General features: G+C 47.7%; 5 protein-coding genes across 5 annotated transcripts; 4 read left to right on the top strand and 1 right to left on the bottom strand.

Annotated features, from left to right (window-relative positions):
- Positions 1-324: 324 nt before the first annotated feature.
- Positions 325-2216, top strand: N7532_011057 (uncharacterized protein; the record flags this gene model as incomplete). The annotated part of the gene is made up of 4 exons (XM_056623548.1): positions 325-438; positions 497-661; positions 714-1168; positions 1223-2216. The coding sequence occupies 4 exons, from the start codon at positions 325-327 to the stop codon at positions 2214-2216; spliced, it is 1728 nt and encodes a 575-aa protein (XP_056468536.1).
- Positions 2217-3711: 1495 nt separating this feature from the next.
- N7532_011056 (NAD(P)-binding protein) lies at positions 3712-4748 on the top strand (the record flags this gene model as incomplete). The annotated part of the gene is made up of 3 exons (XM_056623547.1): positions 3712-3735; positions 3792-4208; positions 4260-4748. The coding sequence occupies 3 exons, from the start codon at positions 3712-3714 to the stop codon at positions 4746-4748; spliced, it is 930 nt and encodes a 309-aa protein (XP_056468535.1).
- A 986-nt stretch (positions 4749-5734) lies between these two features.
- Positions 5735-7261, bottom strand: N7532_011055 (FAD-binding oxidoreductase; the record flags this gene model as incomplete). The annotated part of the gene is made up of 3 exons (XM_056623546.1): positions 5735-6939; positions 7002-7083; positions 7127-7261. 3 exons carry the CDS (start codon positions 7259-7261, stop codon positions 5735-5737), a joined length of 1422 nt encoding a protein of 473 aa, XP_056468534.1.
- A 1284-nt stretch (positions 7262-8545) lies between these two features.
- N7532_011054 (uncharacterized protein) lies at positions 8546-9275 on the top strand (the record flags this gene model as incomplete). Its single annotated transcript, XM_056623545.1, has 3 exons — positions 8546-8641; positions 8706-8872; positions 8960-9275. The coding sequence occupies 3 exons, from the start codon at positions 8546-8548 to the stop codon at positions 9273-9275; spliced, it is 579 nt and encodes a 192-aa protein (XP_056468533.1).
- A 1568-nt stretch (positions 9276-10843) lies between these two features.
- On the top strand, positions 10844-12549 carry N7532_011053 (uncharacterized protein; the record flags this gene model as incomplete). Its single annotated transcript, XM_056623544.1, has 4 exons — positions 10844-11122; positions 11169-11483; positions 11534-12162; positions 12264-12549. 4 exons carry the CDS (start codon positions 10844-10846, stop codon positions 12547-12549), a joined length of 1509 nt encoding a protein of 502 aa, XP_056468532.1.
- Positions 12550-13935: the final 1386 nt, after the last annotated feature.

Raw genomic sequence — 13935 nt, 5'->3', positions numbered from 1 at the left:
AGGCGTCCAGACCTAAATTTCTACTCAGGCCGCTGGCGCAGTGGCCATTGTCCGGCATATGTATTGTCGATCGGCTCGTGCCGGTATGCAGGGATGATCTGATTCGTATTTAAGTGTAGATCTTCTCTGATAAAGTGGAACCTCCCTTGCTGCCCTTGCATGATCAGCAAGGGTAGACTTGTAGATCTGCGATTTGGCTTAGTGCCACTTTTCTTTTTCTTTTCTTTCCACATACCAGTGCCAGTCACTCCCTGCCCAGTAAGTTTTGTTCCAGCTGTTCTTAATGATGTCGTTTCTCCTAGAATCACAAATTCTCATCTGAATATGGCGTGCTCGCAGAGAATGGTCTTAATTGGGATTCTGCTCCTGCTACGGTCTTTCGCCTCAAGCGAATCCCTTCCATACTCCTACAACGATGACCTCACTTCCTTTATAACGGTAAATCTCACGCTATCGAAATTTTAATTACTATCTGGCTAATCACTTTCGTATGAAGCGCCCAGAGTTGAAAGCACCTAAATTTATTGTGAATGCCTCACAGAGTGATCAGATTAGCCCTGGATTTTGGTTTGTCACTCCGTACAAGAATTCGACCCCAGACTACCAAACGTCGCGATGGGAGCCATGCCAAGTAGGGCCTCATATATTCGACAATTCAGGGGTATGAAGCGCCTTCAGGAAAATATTTACGATCGCCTCTCACACAATTTTAGGAGTTGGTCTGGTCTGGGGCGTGTATGTTCGAAAACAGGAACGCTTTTGACTTTAAAACTGTGGACATCGGTGGTGAAACCCATCTTTCGTTGGTACTCGGTTACAGAGAAAAGCCCTATATGAAAGGAAAAGGTGTAATCCTGAACCAAAATTATGAGATAACGAATGAACTTTCGACCAGTGATGATTTCGATGATTTCAATTTCCATGAATTCACTGTTTCAGGCCAAGAACTGTCTGCATTGCATCTCAGAGAGTCAATGATATTCCACAACTACACAGATGATGCAGGGATCAGAAAAGAGCTTTGGAGTGTTCACGGAGGCTTTCGAGAGATCGATATTCAATCGGGAGACACAATCTTTCGATGGGACTCGGTTGGCAAAGTCAAACACGATGAAAGTTCTAAGCATTGGGAGCGCAGAAACAAAACCACTCTGGTCTGGGATTTTATGTAAGTGGACCTGAGCATCTAATTCTGACTAGAGCAGCAGCTAAACAAGTGAAGGCACATAAACGCTGTTGATAAGAACAAAGAGGGAGATTACTTGGTCTCTGTTCGACACACTGATACGATATACAAAGTATCGGGGAAAGACGGCTCAATCATCTGGCGACTGGGGGGAAGATACTCCGACTTCATCTCCGACTTTAGGTTCTCTCGGCAGCACCACACGCGCTGGCTAAGCACAAACGAAACACATGCTACGATATCATTCTTGGACAATGCATCGGATCTTGAATTCCAGATCGCAAATGTCTCAAGTGGCTTTATTGTCAGTCTTCATACCGCTGCTTCTCCAATGACTGCAACCTTGATCGAACGGTATGATCGACCAGACGAAAGTCTCACGCGATTAAGAGGCTCAGTCCAGATTCTACCTAATGACAATGTTCTCGTTAGCTGGAGCAAGCAAGGGTACATGAGTGAATTTACACGTCGTGGCCGGAGTATCATGGATGCTTCTTTTGCCTCGAAGCGTTTCAACACCTACCGCGCCTTCAAATCCAATTTCACTGGCTTCCCGTCCGAACAGCCAGTTCTGAAAGCTTTTACATACGGAGTCGGCGCATCCTCGGCCGTGACGATAGCTTTTGTCAGCTGGAATGGCGCAACTGAAGTACGATCGTGGAATTTCTATGATGGTAGCACGCAGGCGTCCATTGAGGCTCCGGTGGGCAATATTAAAAAAGATGGGTTTGAGACCTTGTTCACATTCAATGGTTTGCTCGAGAATGTTTGGGCAGAAGCCTTGGATGCAGATGGCCGATCGCTAGGTAAGACGAGCGTGGAGAATACTGCTATCCCGGCTACCTTCGGACACTACATGGAGCATCAAAATGTGCATCAGGAAGGGACTCAGATGGTTGGCTCCGAATTTCGCTGGGTAACTTCAAACACATATGTATCCCCTGCCCCGTTGATTTTTCTGATGAGTGGCGGCGTGTTGCTGTACATCACCTTCAAGCATCGTCACATGTTTAGGTGGCTCTTACGGTAGGGGAAAGGCCAAATCGCATTATGTATGTTTGACTTCATCAAGACAATTGAGCATGATCCAACGACGAAGAATGAGAAAAAAAATATATATAAATAATTCTATCTCAGGAGATCATTGTTTAGCATCCGGAGGAAATACATCAATTAAAAAACCCAGGACAAGAAAATTTAGCCTGAAAATGGGAAAAAGTTAAAAAAAAAAAAGAAATACTGGCATCCAAGTCACCGAGTGCTTTTTTCAAATGACCCGATGGACTAGACCGAAATGATCCCGAGGTCGGTGGCCCGCACTTTGTACCTTTACTGACATATTTGTGGTGAGTTAGAGAGTGTCATACCTAGGAAAAATTGTCCTCTGGGACAAGCCCGCGAGGACTAGTATGGTGGATATTCAAAAATATAGAATCTTTTCTACCAGCATTTCCGTCTCCGAAATTCGGGGGTGATTTAATCTGGTACCATAGGCAGACACAGATGCGCATACCTCTTGGATATAATCTGAGCGAACTTTCTTTGACTACAGGCGTGAAATATGGAAAAGTATCGAGGAGAAGTCAAAACGGTACCGACAGTGGTTCAATTCAACACATCTAGAAGTCATCAGACTTCAGTAAACAGGCAAACGATCGATCGTAAAGCTCAACCGCTCGCGCTAAAGCCCCTAACATGGATGCTCTGACATCCTTTTTGAGAACTGCCAAATCCGGTCGCACATCTACCGCTGTCCTTAGAGCGAGATTCGGCTAGATAGAAACTGCCGCTGTAGATATCAAACGAATAGGCGTCCGTGAACTCATGGTCGGTACAATCAAAAGGGCCATTATTCCCACCATCTGTAAATTTTTTACAGCCGACCCCGCTTGGGCGCTTACCGCCCAGGAAGAAGCAACTGGATGCGCTGTTTCCACTGCCACTATAGATGAGCTGCATTTTGAATCACGAGACTCTATGTTAGTCCTGAAGCAAAAGAATTTGTTGAACTCTCGAGGGGAATGGGAAGGTAATTCATGGGGATTCGTACATAGTCGCCATTGTCTTGAGCACAACTTGAGTCTGAGTAAACGGCGATCTCCCACGCGAGCGCAGAAGTGCAGAGTGCGAGTGTAGCACCGATTGTGGCGGAGAGACGCATTTTGATGTAATATCGAATGAAAAAGAGGTTTGTGTAGGAGTATATCGAGGGAACCGAACAACGATGGTTAGGTTCTGGTTTTCAGTGTGGAATATTAGAAACTTAAATGGTTGTTGGATGCATCTTTGCCGATTCTTTGTACCGAGCACGCCGCTTGCATCATGACGATAGGAAAAAGTAATCGCAAATGATAGCAGTGGTTCTTATTAGCCAGATAGAGCGGACCACACGTGTTTGCTCGGTTTGATATATCTAGTAACATCAATGACGATCTCCAACACGCTCAACTTATAAAACCCTTCCGACTACCTCCATCTGTCCTTGACTCCTTTCATCGATTAGTACAATACTAGCCACTTCCACGATGAACCGTGTTGCTATTGTTGGGGTGGGTTAAACCTCCGTTTAACGTATACAACATGCGCTAAAAACTTTAAAGGCAAGCGGCTCGATTGGCTCTGCAGTGCTCCAGGCTTTGATATCTTCGGGGAAGGACGTGACTGTCTTCTCGCGCTCATCTTCGTCAGCTGTTTCCCCGAATCTGCTCGAGTTCTTCGAGGAGTCTATGAGGATCAAATCTTCCTTCGGGATGGATTGATGGGGATAGAAGCCCTCGTGTTATGTGTCAGGACCCTCATTCCGTCTACTCAGATTCCATTCATCGATGCTGCTATATCAGCTGGTGTAAAATGGATTATTCCGAGCGAATTTGGGACAGACAGCGGTAACTCTGAATACGCCGCCGAAGTCCCCATCATTCCGCCCAAGGTAGATGTTCAAGAATATTTAAATGAGCAAGTCGCCAAGACACAGTCGCAATTCATGTGGACAGGCGTTATTAACGGCCTAGTCCTTGACTGGGTAAGTTTGCAGCCCTTGGAATCAACAGCAGATTTGTACTAATTGGGCCAGTCACTTCCTCGCGGAGTACTTGGCATTGACACCAGTGGGAAAAAGGTTGTTCTCCTAGACCAGGGAGCCGCGAAGGTCAATATGACAACATTGCCGACTATAGGACGTGCCGTTGTCAGTCTTCTTGAACTGTCATTTGAGCAAAGACTCATGTTTGCCAACAAGTTGGTGTACATCTCCTCCTTCTGTATCTCTCAAGTTGATCTACTAGAGAGTGTACAACGGGTCACATCGTCCCCGCAATCTGCTTGGGAGGTTCAGTACCAGGATACGGAGGAGAAACTTGCTACTGGCAAGGAAAAACTCAAACAAGGGGACGCGTTCGGTCACGCTGATTTGATATACGGTCATGTGTTCAAAGAGGGGGCAGGTGGCGACTATCAGTCTAGGGTTGGCGTAAGTAACGAAGTTCTTTCACTTCCAAAAGAAGATTTAGATGAAGAGGTGAAGAGGGTTTTGGACGCTGAAAGATCGCTTCTTGTTTCTTAATTTAATTCGCAAGCAGGTTAGGTGCAGTATAAATAACGGAATACTTGCTCACTGGTTAGAGCTCTTGGGGCTGAAAGATAAGTATGACATAGTATGAGCAACGGCCCTCATCTGCAGACGATTGGAGCTCTGGAGATCCAGGTTACGAGTTAGTAATAGTTGCGTATAGGCGCCACGGACGAATAGTAGCTGCAGCAACAGCGAGTAGAAAGTCTCTGGAACACACACGTCGAAAGTCATGACAGTATGTGTCAGCCCTTGGTAGTTAGAGTTTATGTTGGATACAGTACAATACAATTTGATGGTCTCTGTAAGAACTCGCTTTCGGGACAGGTTCATAAACGACAGAGTTATACTTCTGCTTTGCTGTCCAGGTCGCTGATCATGAAGTAGTCCGCCTCGCCATATATGCGCACGTGAAAGAAACACGAGTGACAGTTGACTGATGCAAATTGCGGAATTTTCCCAAGCGTCGAATGAGCTTTGCCCTCATATGAACAAATAAAAACAGAGCTGGAGCTCGCAGAAACTCTCAATAGCGACAGGGCCGGAACGGCTGTGCGATCTCAAAACGATGATTCAAAGCTTTAGAATGAGCTAGTTAAGCCTCCTCATTCATCTTAGGAACCGAAAATTAGGTACATGGATGGAGAAGCAGTACCCTTTGAGCAGACTCTGCTTGTTTCTTGGCTCGTACCCGAAACAACACAGGTCTTAGCTAGGGGAAGCGGTAATATATTCCCCATAAGTACCAATTTATTGGTGACCTCACACAGTCAATAGAGAGAAGAGTATAGTTTGGCCATAAAGGGTCAACTGTCGCTGCTGTCTTATACGGAAACGTATCAGACCAAGACTAAGTACAAAAAGCTTAAAGAGAAGTTCTCCGTGCGTTCTCACGTCAACACGCCAAGGTCTCGTGACACACGTGACCAAGACCGGGCACTCGCCCGTGACAGATCCCGACTCATGTTCACAATCTTCGCCTACAGCGGTCTATCAACCTGCGAACGAACTGTTTCCTTGCCCGCTGGGCGCACGCTCTGCGGGTTGTGGAACACATCGTTTGGGTCGATAGCAGCCTTGATTTCTTGTAGCTTTCGCAAGTTAGGGCCCCAATACGCCTCCTGGGCATTGGGTAAGAACGGATCGACAAATCCAGGGTAGACGTTTCTATCAGCTCCCGGAACCGTCTTCGTAACAAGTTTATTAATTCCATCAAGGAAGTCGACGGTTGTCTGTGACACGCGGCCCAGGAGGTTGACTCCAAAGGACTCCACATAAAACATGACATTCCGCTGGGCGTACGCGGTGGCATCGATAGGGAGGTCGTTAGTTGCGCCGCCCGCTATGCTGATTACCACAAACCATGTTGGGGTCCCTTTGTCAGCCGTATCCAGATAGTTGAATAGCTCCTGCACCGTCGAATTCGGCGGAAGCTTATCCGTCTCGAAGGACAACGACTTCTCGTAAAAGCTTAAGGGGACCCCTCCGACGATGCCAGTGGCCAACTTTTCTACATCGTGTCCTAGCATAGCGAGCGGGTCGGTGAGCACGATCACACTACCGGCATTTGAAGCGGGAAGGCGTTTTTCAAGTCCAAGTTGTTCATACTCCTCTTTCGACCCATGAAACTGCCCCAGAATTATCATCGTATCTTCTGAGACGATCATCCGTGTGTCAAACTTGCGCGTCAGGTTTTTCTGCGAGCATAAGTCCTGCCAGGCCATGTACAAGTTTGCCCGCTCGGTGGAACTGCCAATGCTGAACTCGTACTTATACTGGACCGTCTGGCTGAGCGACGGATAAGTACGCACTTTGAACTCGGTCACAATCCCAAAGCTCGCGGCCGCGCCTCTAATAGCAAAGAAGACGTCTGAGTAGGACTCCTTGGAGGCGCGGACGATACTTGAGTTGGCCAGGACGACCTCTGCTTCCTCAATATTATCCAGTGCTGAACCCCATAGGCGCGAGTATGTGCCAAGCCCACCAATGGTGAAATGGCCGCCGACGCCTATCTCGGGTACAGCGCCATACGGCATGGCTCTTCCGCCGGCATCATTGAGCTTCTGCGTTACGTCACTGAGTTGCAGGCCCGGTCCGATAGTGGCCATATAAGTTGAGTTATCGAGCGAGAACTGCCGGAAATGCTTCATATCAATCGCGACTTCACCATTCACTCCACCGAGACCTAGCAACGCGCAGTTTAGTTAGCCTTAAGTGAAAGTCGGCTAGTCACAGCAGTGCTCATACCGAAGTTCGCATAACTACGACCTCCACTCTTTGCCTGGACCTTATGGTCATATTCGACGGCGCATTTCACGATGCCAGCGACCTGTTCTGAAGTTTTCGGGGGTTGCGACGACGGCCGGATAGACGGGCCAATTCAGATTGTATGGGTTAGCAGCGTTCGACTCGTAAAATGGCTGACTCGGAAAGGCCAGGAGGGACGAGTCATTCCCGACGGCGGAGAGAAGGCATGCGTGAGCTGGTGAACTAGGTGCGTTTCCCATTTTGACGGAACTTTGAGGGAAAATTTTTGGCAGCAGGAAATTTCGCAAATAGTAGGACCTGATGGTCAGGGGCAGGCCAATAAGTAATATTTCCGAGGGGCGCTGCTGCTATCACCTCCATAATTCTCCATAGGTTTGTTTATCCTTGCCAGATCTGGCTACGGTATATAAGATTTGGTGAGTAGGCCAATTAAGTGTCTAATTGTAGTTTTCGGATCCACAATCAATTAAACAGATCAGCTAGTAGATCCACTAAGCTATGAAAGTGGTACATAACAGACCCGCAGTGGACTGGGAAACTTGACTAAACGTGGAAGGAAATCGGAAGATCTACAGCAACACTGAACAGCCGGAAACAGACGGTATACCGTAGACGGCAGCGCCCAGGTCGCAAGTTGTTTCGTTTTGCATACAGTCACTATTCAAAAGTGTTTGGAACATGCTACAAGCCCACTTTTTGCCTGACGCAAATTTCTAACCTATTCGTGATAAACCCTAAGGATTTTTACAAAATTTCTTACAATACTAATATTGTATTAGTAGAACTTATGAATGCGTGGAAATATACCAATGAATATAGTCTAGCTAATTTTGTTTGACCCTTTTTTTGTCCCTGGTAAGCATGTTCATAGAGGGGTTGTGCTGGACACACGCCTCGATACATATACATGCTGGTCTTTTTCGAAGTCTCTATAAGTCAGCAAAACACAACAACACTGTATGTTCACTAGGACTCATAGAAGCTAGGTATTCCAAGGTTATCTGTTTTGAGTGGGCAAGGATTTTCGGAGTATCCTCGGAAATCATCACGTGTTCAGTTTGAATACATTATCGTCGGCATCGACATACCTCGGAAACTGGTCGAGAAATCCCAACCCGGAAATTTCGGTCATGAGCATCCTGGATTGCTCCACACCGGAGATTTTGTTGGGGCACAGAGTCTAATTGATTAGAACTCGCTGATTAGAACTCGCAGATGGATTTGCCCCTGGCCGATTTGAAATTATCTTAAATAGCCTTGACAGCATTCTGATACTTTGATCAAAAGATTTTCAGACGCACTATTAGAAGGCCTTTTCTCCGAAACATATACAGTGAGCATTTCGAATCACTATTGGCAGGATGTTTGGCAACTCTGGCCTACACCTCGCACCATGGAATAACATTTACCTGGTCCTTGCTATGGTCCTTGCTAGCTATCTAGCACTGGTCAAGTCTTTTCGATACCGTCGAATGAAAGTGATTGAGGTCGCTTTCGCCCCTGGGAAGAGATAATTGTCAAGTATGACGGTCAAAGAAGCGCATGCAATTATGACTCAGTTACAAGAACTGGAGTTTCCGCGTGTGTTTTCTAAGGCTCGACAGATCGCTCTATTAAAGGTATGACAGGTGAAATGTAGCTTGTTCAAGCAGCAAATAAACTCAACTAAGTTTACAAAAACAGGCCGGAGGTATCCCGACTATGTCGAAGCTTTTCGCAGTCACAGCACAGAACAATAGACGCAACGCTGGGAAGCGTGCCGTTGACACAGAAATCCTCTTACGGGAGTCTCAGTCCCAGCCTCGAGATTCGGATCGTTATGCATCAGCCGTGGCGAGAATGAATTATCTGTATGTATGAAATACCTTCAAATTCAGTCCTCCTTATTGGGAAGTGTATTGTGGCCCCTCATTTTGTTTATTAACTTGTCGTTCAAGTCATGCCCGCTACCGGCGCGCTAACAAAATTACTGATGGCGATCTTCTCCATACCCTCGGTGATGGTCTTGCTGAGATCCTGAATGTCATTGAAAGAGAGGAGTGGCGAAAGCTTACAGATGTTGAGAAATGTGCCCTTGGTATTTTTCACAAAAACCTAGGCGAATATATGGGAATCCCATTTGATGTGCTTCCCTCAAAAGCAGAAGGATGGAAAGATGGACTGCACTTCGCGCTAGAACTGAGAAAGTGGACAATCCACTATGAAGAAGAAGTCGCGAGACCCCACCAGCCAAACGTGCACCCCAGAGAGTAATGGCTGCAATACCATTGGTTACTCAATTACCCGGTACCCTACTCGATAGTTCTGTCAATTAATAGTGTTTTGGTTGGTTTATCTACTTTTGAATATTCAGTAGTGGGTTGGGTGCGTCACTCGGTGGTGTACATCACTCGTGGATTACGTTAAACTGTATGTTGGCACCGCTCGATTGAATCAATTCGACCGTAGCCCTTCACAGACGCTACTCCTACTTTCCGGCACTACTCCCTCTGACTTTATAGCACCACTCCCACTTTCTGGCATCACTCTGATTTCCTGGCGCTACTCCTGTGAGGGGCCACGGCCGAATTGATTCAATTGAGCGGTGCCAACATGCTGTTTATCTGAAGCTTAGAGAAGTTTAGAAATAGGGGGTGGCCAGCGGTGACTAAATATCCTGGGGAGTTGATAGATCACATCGCACAGGCTTAGCCTGTGCAATAGATCGGGATCTGACCCGTTACACCGCGGTGCGGTTCTGGAGGTTGGACCGCGGTTCATGGCGAGGTCTAGTCCTGACTGTATGAGAATAGATACTGATGGTTTACATGTGATAGCACACATAATAAATTGCGTTATTAGCAACAGTCTCGGAAACTGTACTTTTTATACTAGCAATAGTATATGTCCCCAACCTAATAACATGACTGGAACAGGTAACTTATAATAACTCGTATTCTATCAGATAAATCGGCTAGTTATTTATCTATTTGGGAAATTTATGCAGCAAGGGGCAGGTAGTGGGCGGGCTGCACTGCGTCTACACGGGACTTGACACTAGAGATTCCTGGGCGGGGCTCGTATGGAGACCACGTGGAGTGCGGATGGGTGTAACAGTCCTGAAACAATAGGAAGAATAATAGCGATAACAAACGTAATAGAAATAGGCGTTATTATAGGGGAGAGTATGGTTCGGCTACACTTAGTGATACCTCACCTCTCTATGCACCATAGTCAGCCCCAGCCGTCTCACCACGAACCTTTGTGGCTGTAGAGCCACTCGAGTCCTCCTGGGATAGAGGCATACTCTATCAGATTGATTCATATTGATTCAGTTGCCAAGGGATCACTACAAGGTTACACCGATCGTAGTTAAAGTGACATCTACTTAGTTAGGTTTACGCGGGTGTAACACTCATGGCTGAGGGCGGCTACGGAAGGCTGGGAAACCCATTCATTCATGTCTCACTAATCAGCCAATAATATGTCGCATGGTGTTTGCCTGCAACCCGGTTCGCCCTCTGATAACGCTAAGACAACAGTAACCCCGCACGCTAACCCCGCAAACCCGAGCAGTTTAGGGCAAAGCGACTTAGATTAGCTGAGGCTTACTAGGAGAGTCACCATAGCAGCCACTGGCCAGCAGTGAAGAAACTGTAGCAATATCACCAGCTGGCTAGGCGGCTACCTAATCTTAGCCTGGTCTAGTTGAATTTCTGCTGATGCACTCCCTAGTCGTTGGTAAGTAGGTCGTCGTTTCCTGTGAACCTTCGTCCAAGACTTCTGTCTGTCTCTAATCCACAAGTTACTCTACCTTGACCCAAATCCCCATCCGCCCCATCATGGCTGATGCTACGGCTGACACTTGTCCGACTTCTGTGCCTGCTCATACCGTCGACGAGCCGGTTGGTGATCTTCGGCTTCCCCCAGGATGGATGTACAAGTCGTGGGGGGTAGGCCGCTGGCGCACGTCCTGGTATGCGTCTCCGAGAATCCAGCTGGGTATGGTCGCGTTCGTATGTTTCATGTGTCCCGGCATGTTTAATGCTCTCAGCGGTCTGGGCGGTGGTGGAAAATCCGATCCGCATTTGGCTGATCAAATGGTATTGTTTACCTTCTCGGTAGGGAGGAGGGAATCGGCAGAAATGGACTGATCGATCTTGCCAGAACCTCACTCTGTACAGTGTCTTCGCTGTTGTCGGTTTCTTCGCTGGCTCGATCGTCAATTGGATTGGGATCCGACTTTCCCTCTCTTTCGGCGGAATCGGATATTGCATTTATGCGATCAGTCTTCTCGTCTCTGTGCACAAATATGTTCCGGGGTTCAACATCTTCGCTGGTGCCTTACTGGGTGCCTGTGCGGGTATCCTGTGGTCGGCCCAGGGAGCTATCATGATGTCCTACCCCCACGAACACCAGAAAGGCCGGTATTTCGCGTGGTTCTGGGGTATCTTTAACATTGGCGCCTGTATGGGCAGTCTTGTACGTATGGCGACTGCCAGTCATTGCCTCATCTAATCGACAGTTCCTAGATCGCTCTCGGTACGAACATCAATGTCAAAGTTGCTGCCACTGTCGCCGACGGAACATACATCGCTTTCATCGTCCTGATGTTCTTTGGCGCTTGCCTGGCTCTCATGCTCTGCGATGCGAAGAAGGTCATTCGCCGCGACGGATCCCGGATTATTGTTATGAAAAACCCAACATGGAAAACTGAGTTGTACGGGCTCTACGACACGCTTAAGAACGAGCCTTTTGTCATCCTTCTTTTCCCTATGTTCTGGTCTTCCAACTGGTTTTACACATACCAAGGAAACGCAATAAACGTCGCCTACTTCAATACCCGCACTAGGGCTTTGAATTCCTTCCTATACTGGTTCGCTCAAATCGTGGCTGCGAGTATCATCGGCCCGCTCCTCGATATGACGTACTTTCGTCGTACAGTGCGTGCTCGCAGTGCGTGGGTCATCCTCTTCCTCCTGACTATGGTTGTCTGGGGTGGTGGCTGGGCCTGGCAGAAGAATTATACTCGTGAGTCTGTAGACCCTGAGACAACCGACTTCGAGCATTGGGATTGGACGCATCCTCGATACGTTGGACCCATGTTCTTGTACTTCTTCTACGGATTCTATGACGCCGTTTGGCAGGGTGTTATCTACTGGTCAGTCAGTTTTCTTCCATCTCTAGCCCCTTCCCCCACCAGCTCCCCCATCCATAACCCCCTCGTATCAAGCCAACTAAATCTAACCCCCCCACTTCCAGGTACATGGGAGCCCTTTCCAACTCAGGCCGCAAAGGCGCCAACTTCGCCGGATTTTACAAAGGTATCCAATCCGCCGGTGCGGCCGTGATGTGGAGTATAGACTTCCACAATGCGTCCTACGCGGCCGAGTTCGCCAGCAACTGGGGCCTACTTGGAGGATCGCTGCTCGTCGCGGCGCCAGTGATCTTCCTACGTATCAAGGACCATGTGGATATCACGGATGATCTGCAAAATACTGACGAGACGGTCGAGGATGTTCTTCCTGTCGGACTTCCGGAGAAGTAGCTGCGATTACCTAGTCCTAGCAAGTTAAGACGGTTACTGTTGCTGATTAGTGTCCCTACGAGAGTTGCTAGGCAACCTCACCTTATCATTACCGAGCTGACTTCCTCGTTAGCACTATCTCGTAGTCAAGTCTGACACGTCAGGTTCAGTAAGGGATCAGTAAATGCGGGAGCTGGTCTCCGGTGGCGCAAATCTGTCCGTCTCAGTCTGTAACTAAGTTAGGGCTGTCGCTCGTGCTTGTGCGACTCAGCCTCTCTTTTTCCTGCTTTGCGTTTCGGCTCGGCTCACGACGCATATTCAAGCAGCCGCTTTTCGAATCCTGAAACAAAGATTGTGACCTTTAATGATTTGGCCAAGCATGGTTTTAGTAGGACTTGGTGGGCTCTGTAATATTTTGAGCGCAGAAGCCTGCTTTTGAAGTTTGATAGCGGCCACATAGCGGTTTTTGGTGTCTTTGGTGTAAAAGCGCCAGATCTGCTGCTTAGTCGACTACTAAGTGGTGTAGGTGTACGAAGTAATATTCTAAACTTCGAAGGCACATGTTCTACGTTAAAGGGCATTAGAGCAACGGCTGCGAAGCTAATACGAACAGTCTCTGGTTTATAGGCCTCTACGTGCACGTCTGGGTAGGCTACTAGGGAATTTAACCTGTCGATGTGATTATAACCCGTGCGCGCTTGATTCTCTGTTAGACGATCGTAGGCTCGTTTTGAAACGGTAAACTCCCTATGTCGAGCGGCTATAGGAGATGAGACGATTGTGGCGGTGCAAAGTGTGAAATGGTGTTTTCGCTGTAGACTCGATCGCATTAAGGTGTAAGATGGCTGTCATGGTCATCAGATCTGTGATCCAACCACTTAGCGTAAGCAAGTGGGCTCTAGAAGCATATTAAGGTGAGAACTAGCGAGCGGTGGACTTATCAGGGAGGAGGGGGAAGAAGGGAAAAAGTGAGAGCAAAGAACACGCAAATACCGAAAAGTGAACAGCAGACATAACAGCGTGAAGGCATCACGGGAGTTGGCGGGCGATTGTAACAATTGTTAGGAAGGGGTACTCAATGCAATACACCAGGATGACCCCCATAAACCAGGTAGGAAAAGAGACCAGCAGGAACAAGTGCCCAGGAGAGAGAAGCTGGAAACAGATGGAAAGAGCATATGATCAGGAATCCACCCAAACGCGAATGAGAGAGGCTCGGCGAGAAAATTGGCCGTGTTTCTCGCCGCGTTTGTTGCCAGCGTTAAGATCAAGGTCGTATAGGTCTGGGGTTAGTAACCCTTCCACTCCGTTCCTTCGTTTCAGGGCACTGGTGCCGCGCGCTACCGCACGCTGTAAGCCTTCAAACGGCGTGGAATTGGACAAAAAGACGTGGAAATAATTACAGGT

The sequence above is a fragment of the Penicillium argentinense genome (assembly GCF_028826775.1).
Source record: "Penicillium argentinense strain IBT 30761 chromosome Unknown utg000011l_segment0_segment0, whole genome shotgun sequence".
NCBI classification, from domain to species: Eukaryota; Fungi; Ascomycota; class Eurotiomycetes; order Eurotiales; family Aspergillaceae; genus Penicillium; species Penicillium argentinense.
Note: the sequence above shows the minus strand (reverse complement) of the source record. Positions and strands in the feature narration are given on the sequence as shown.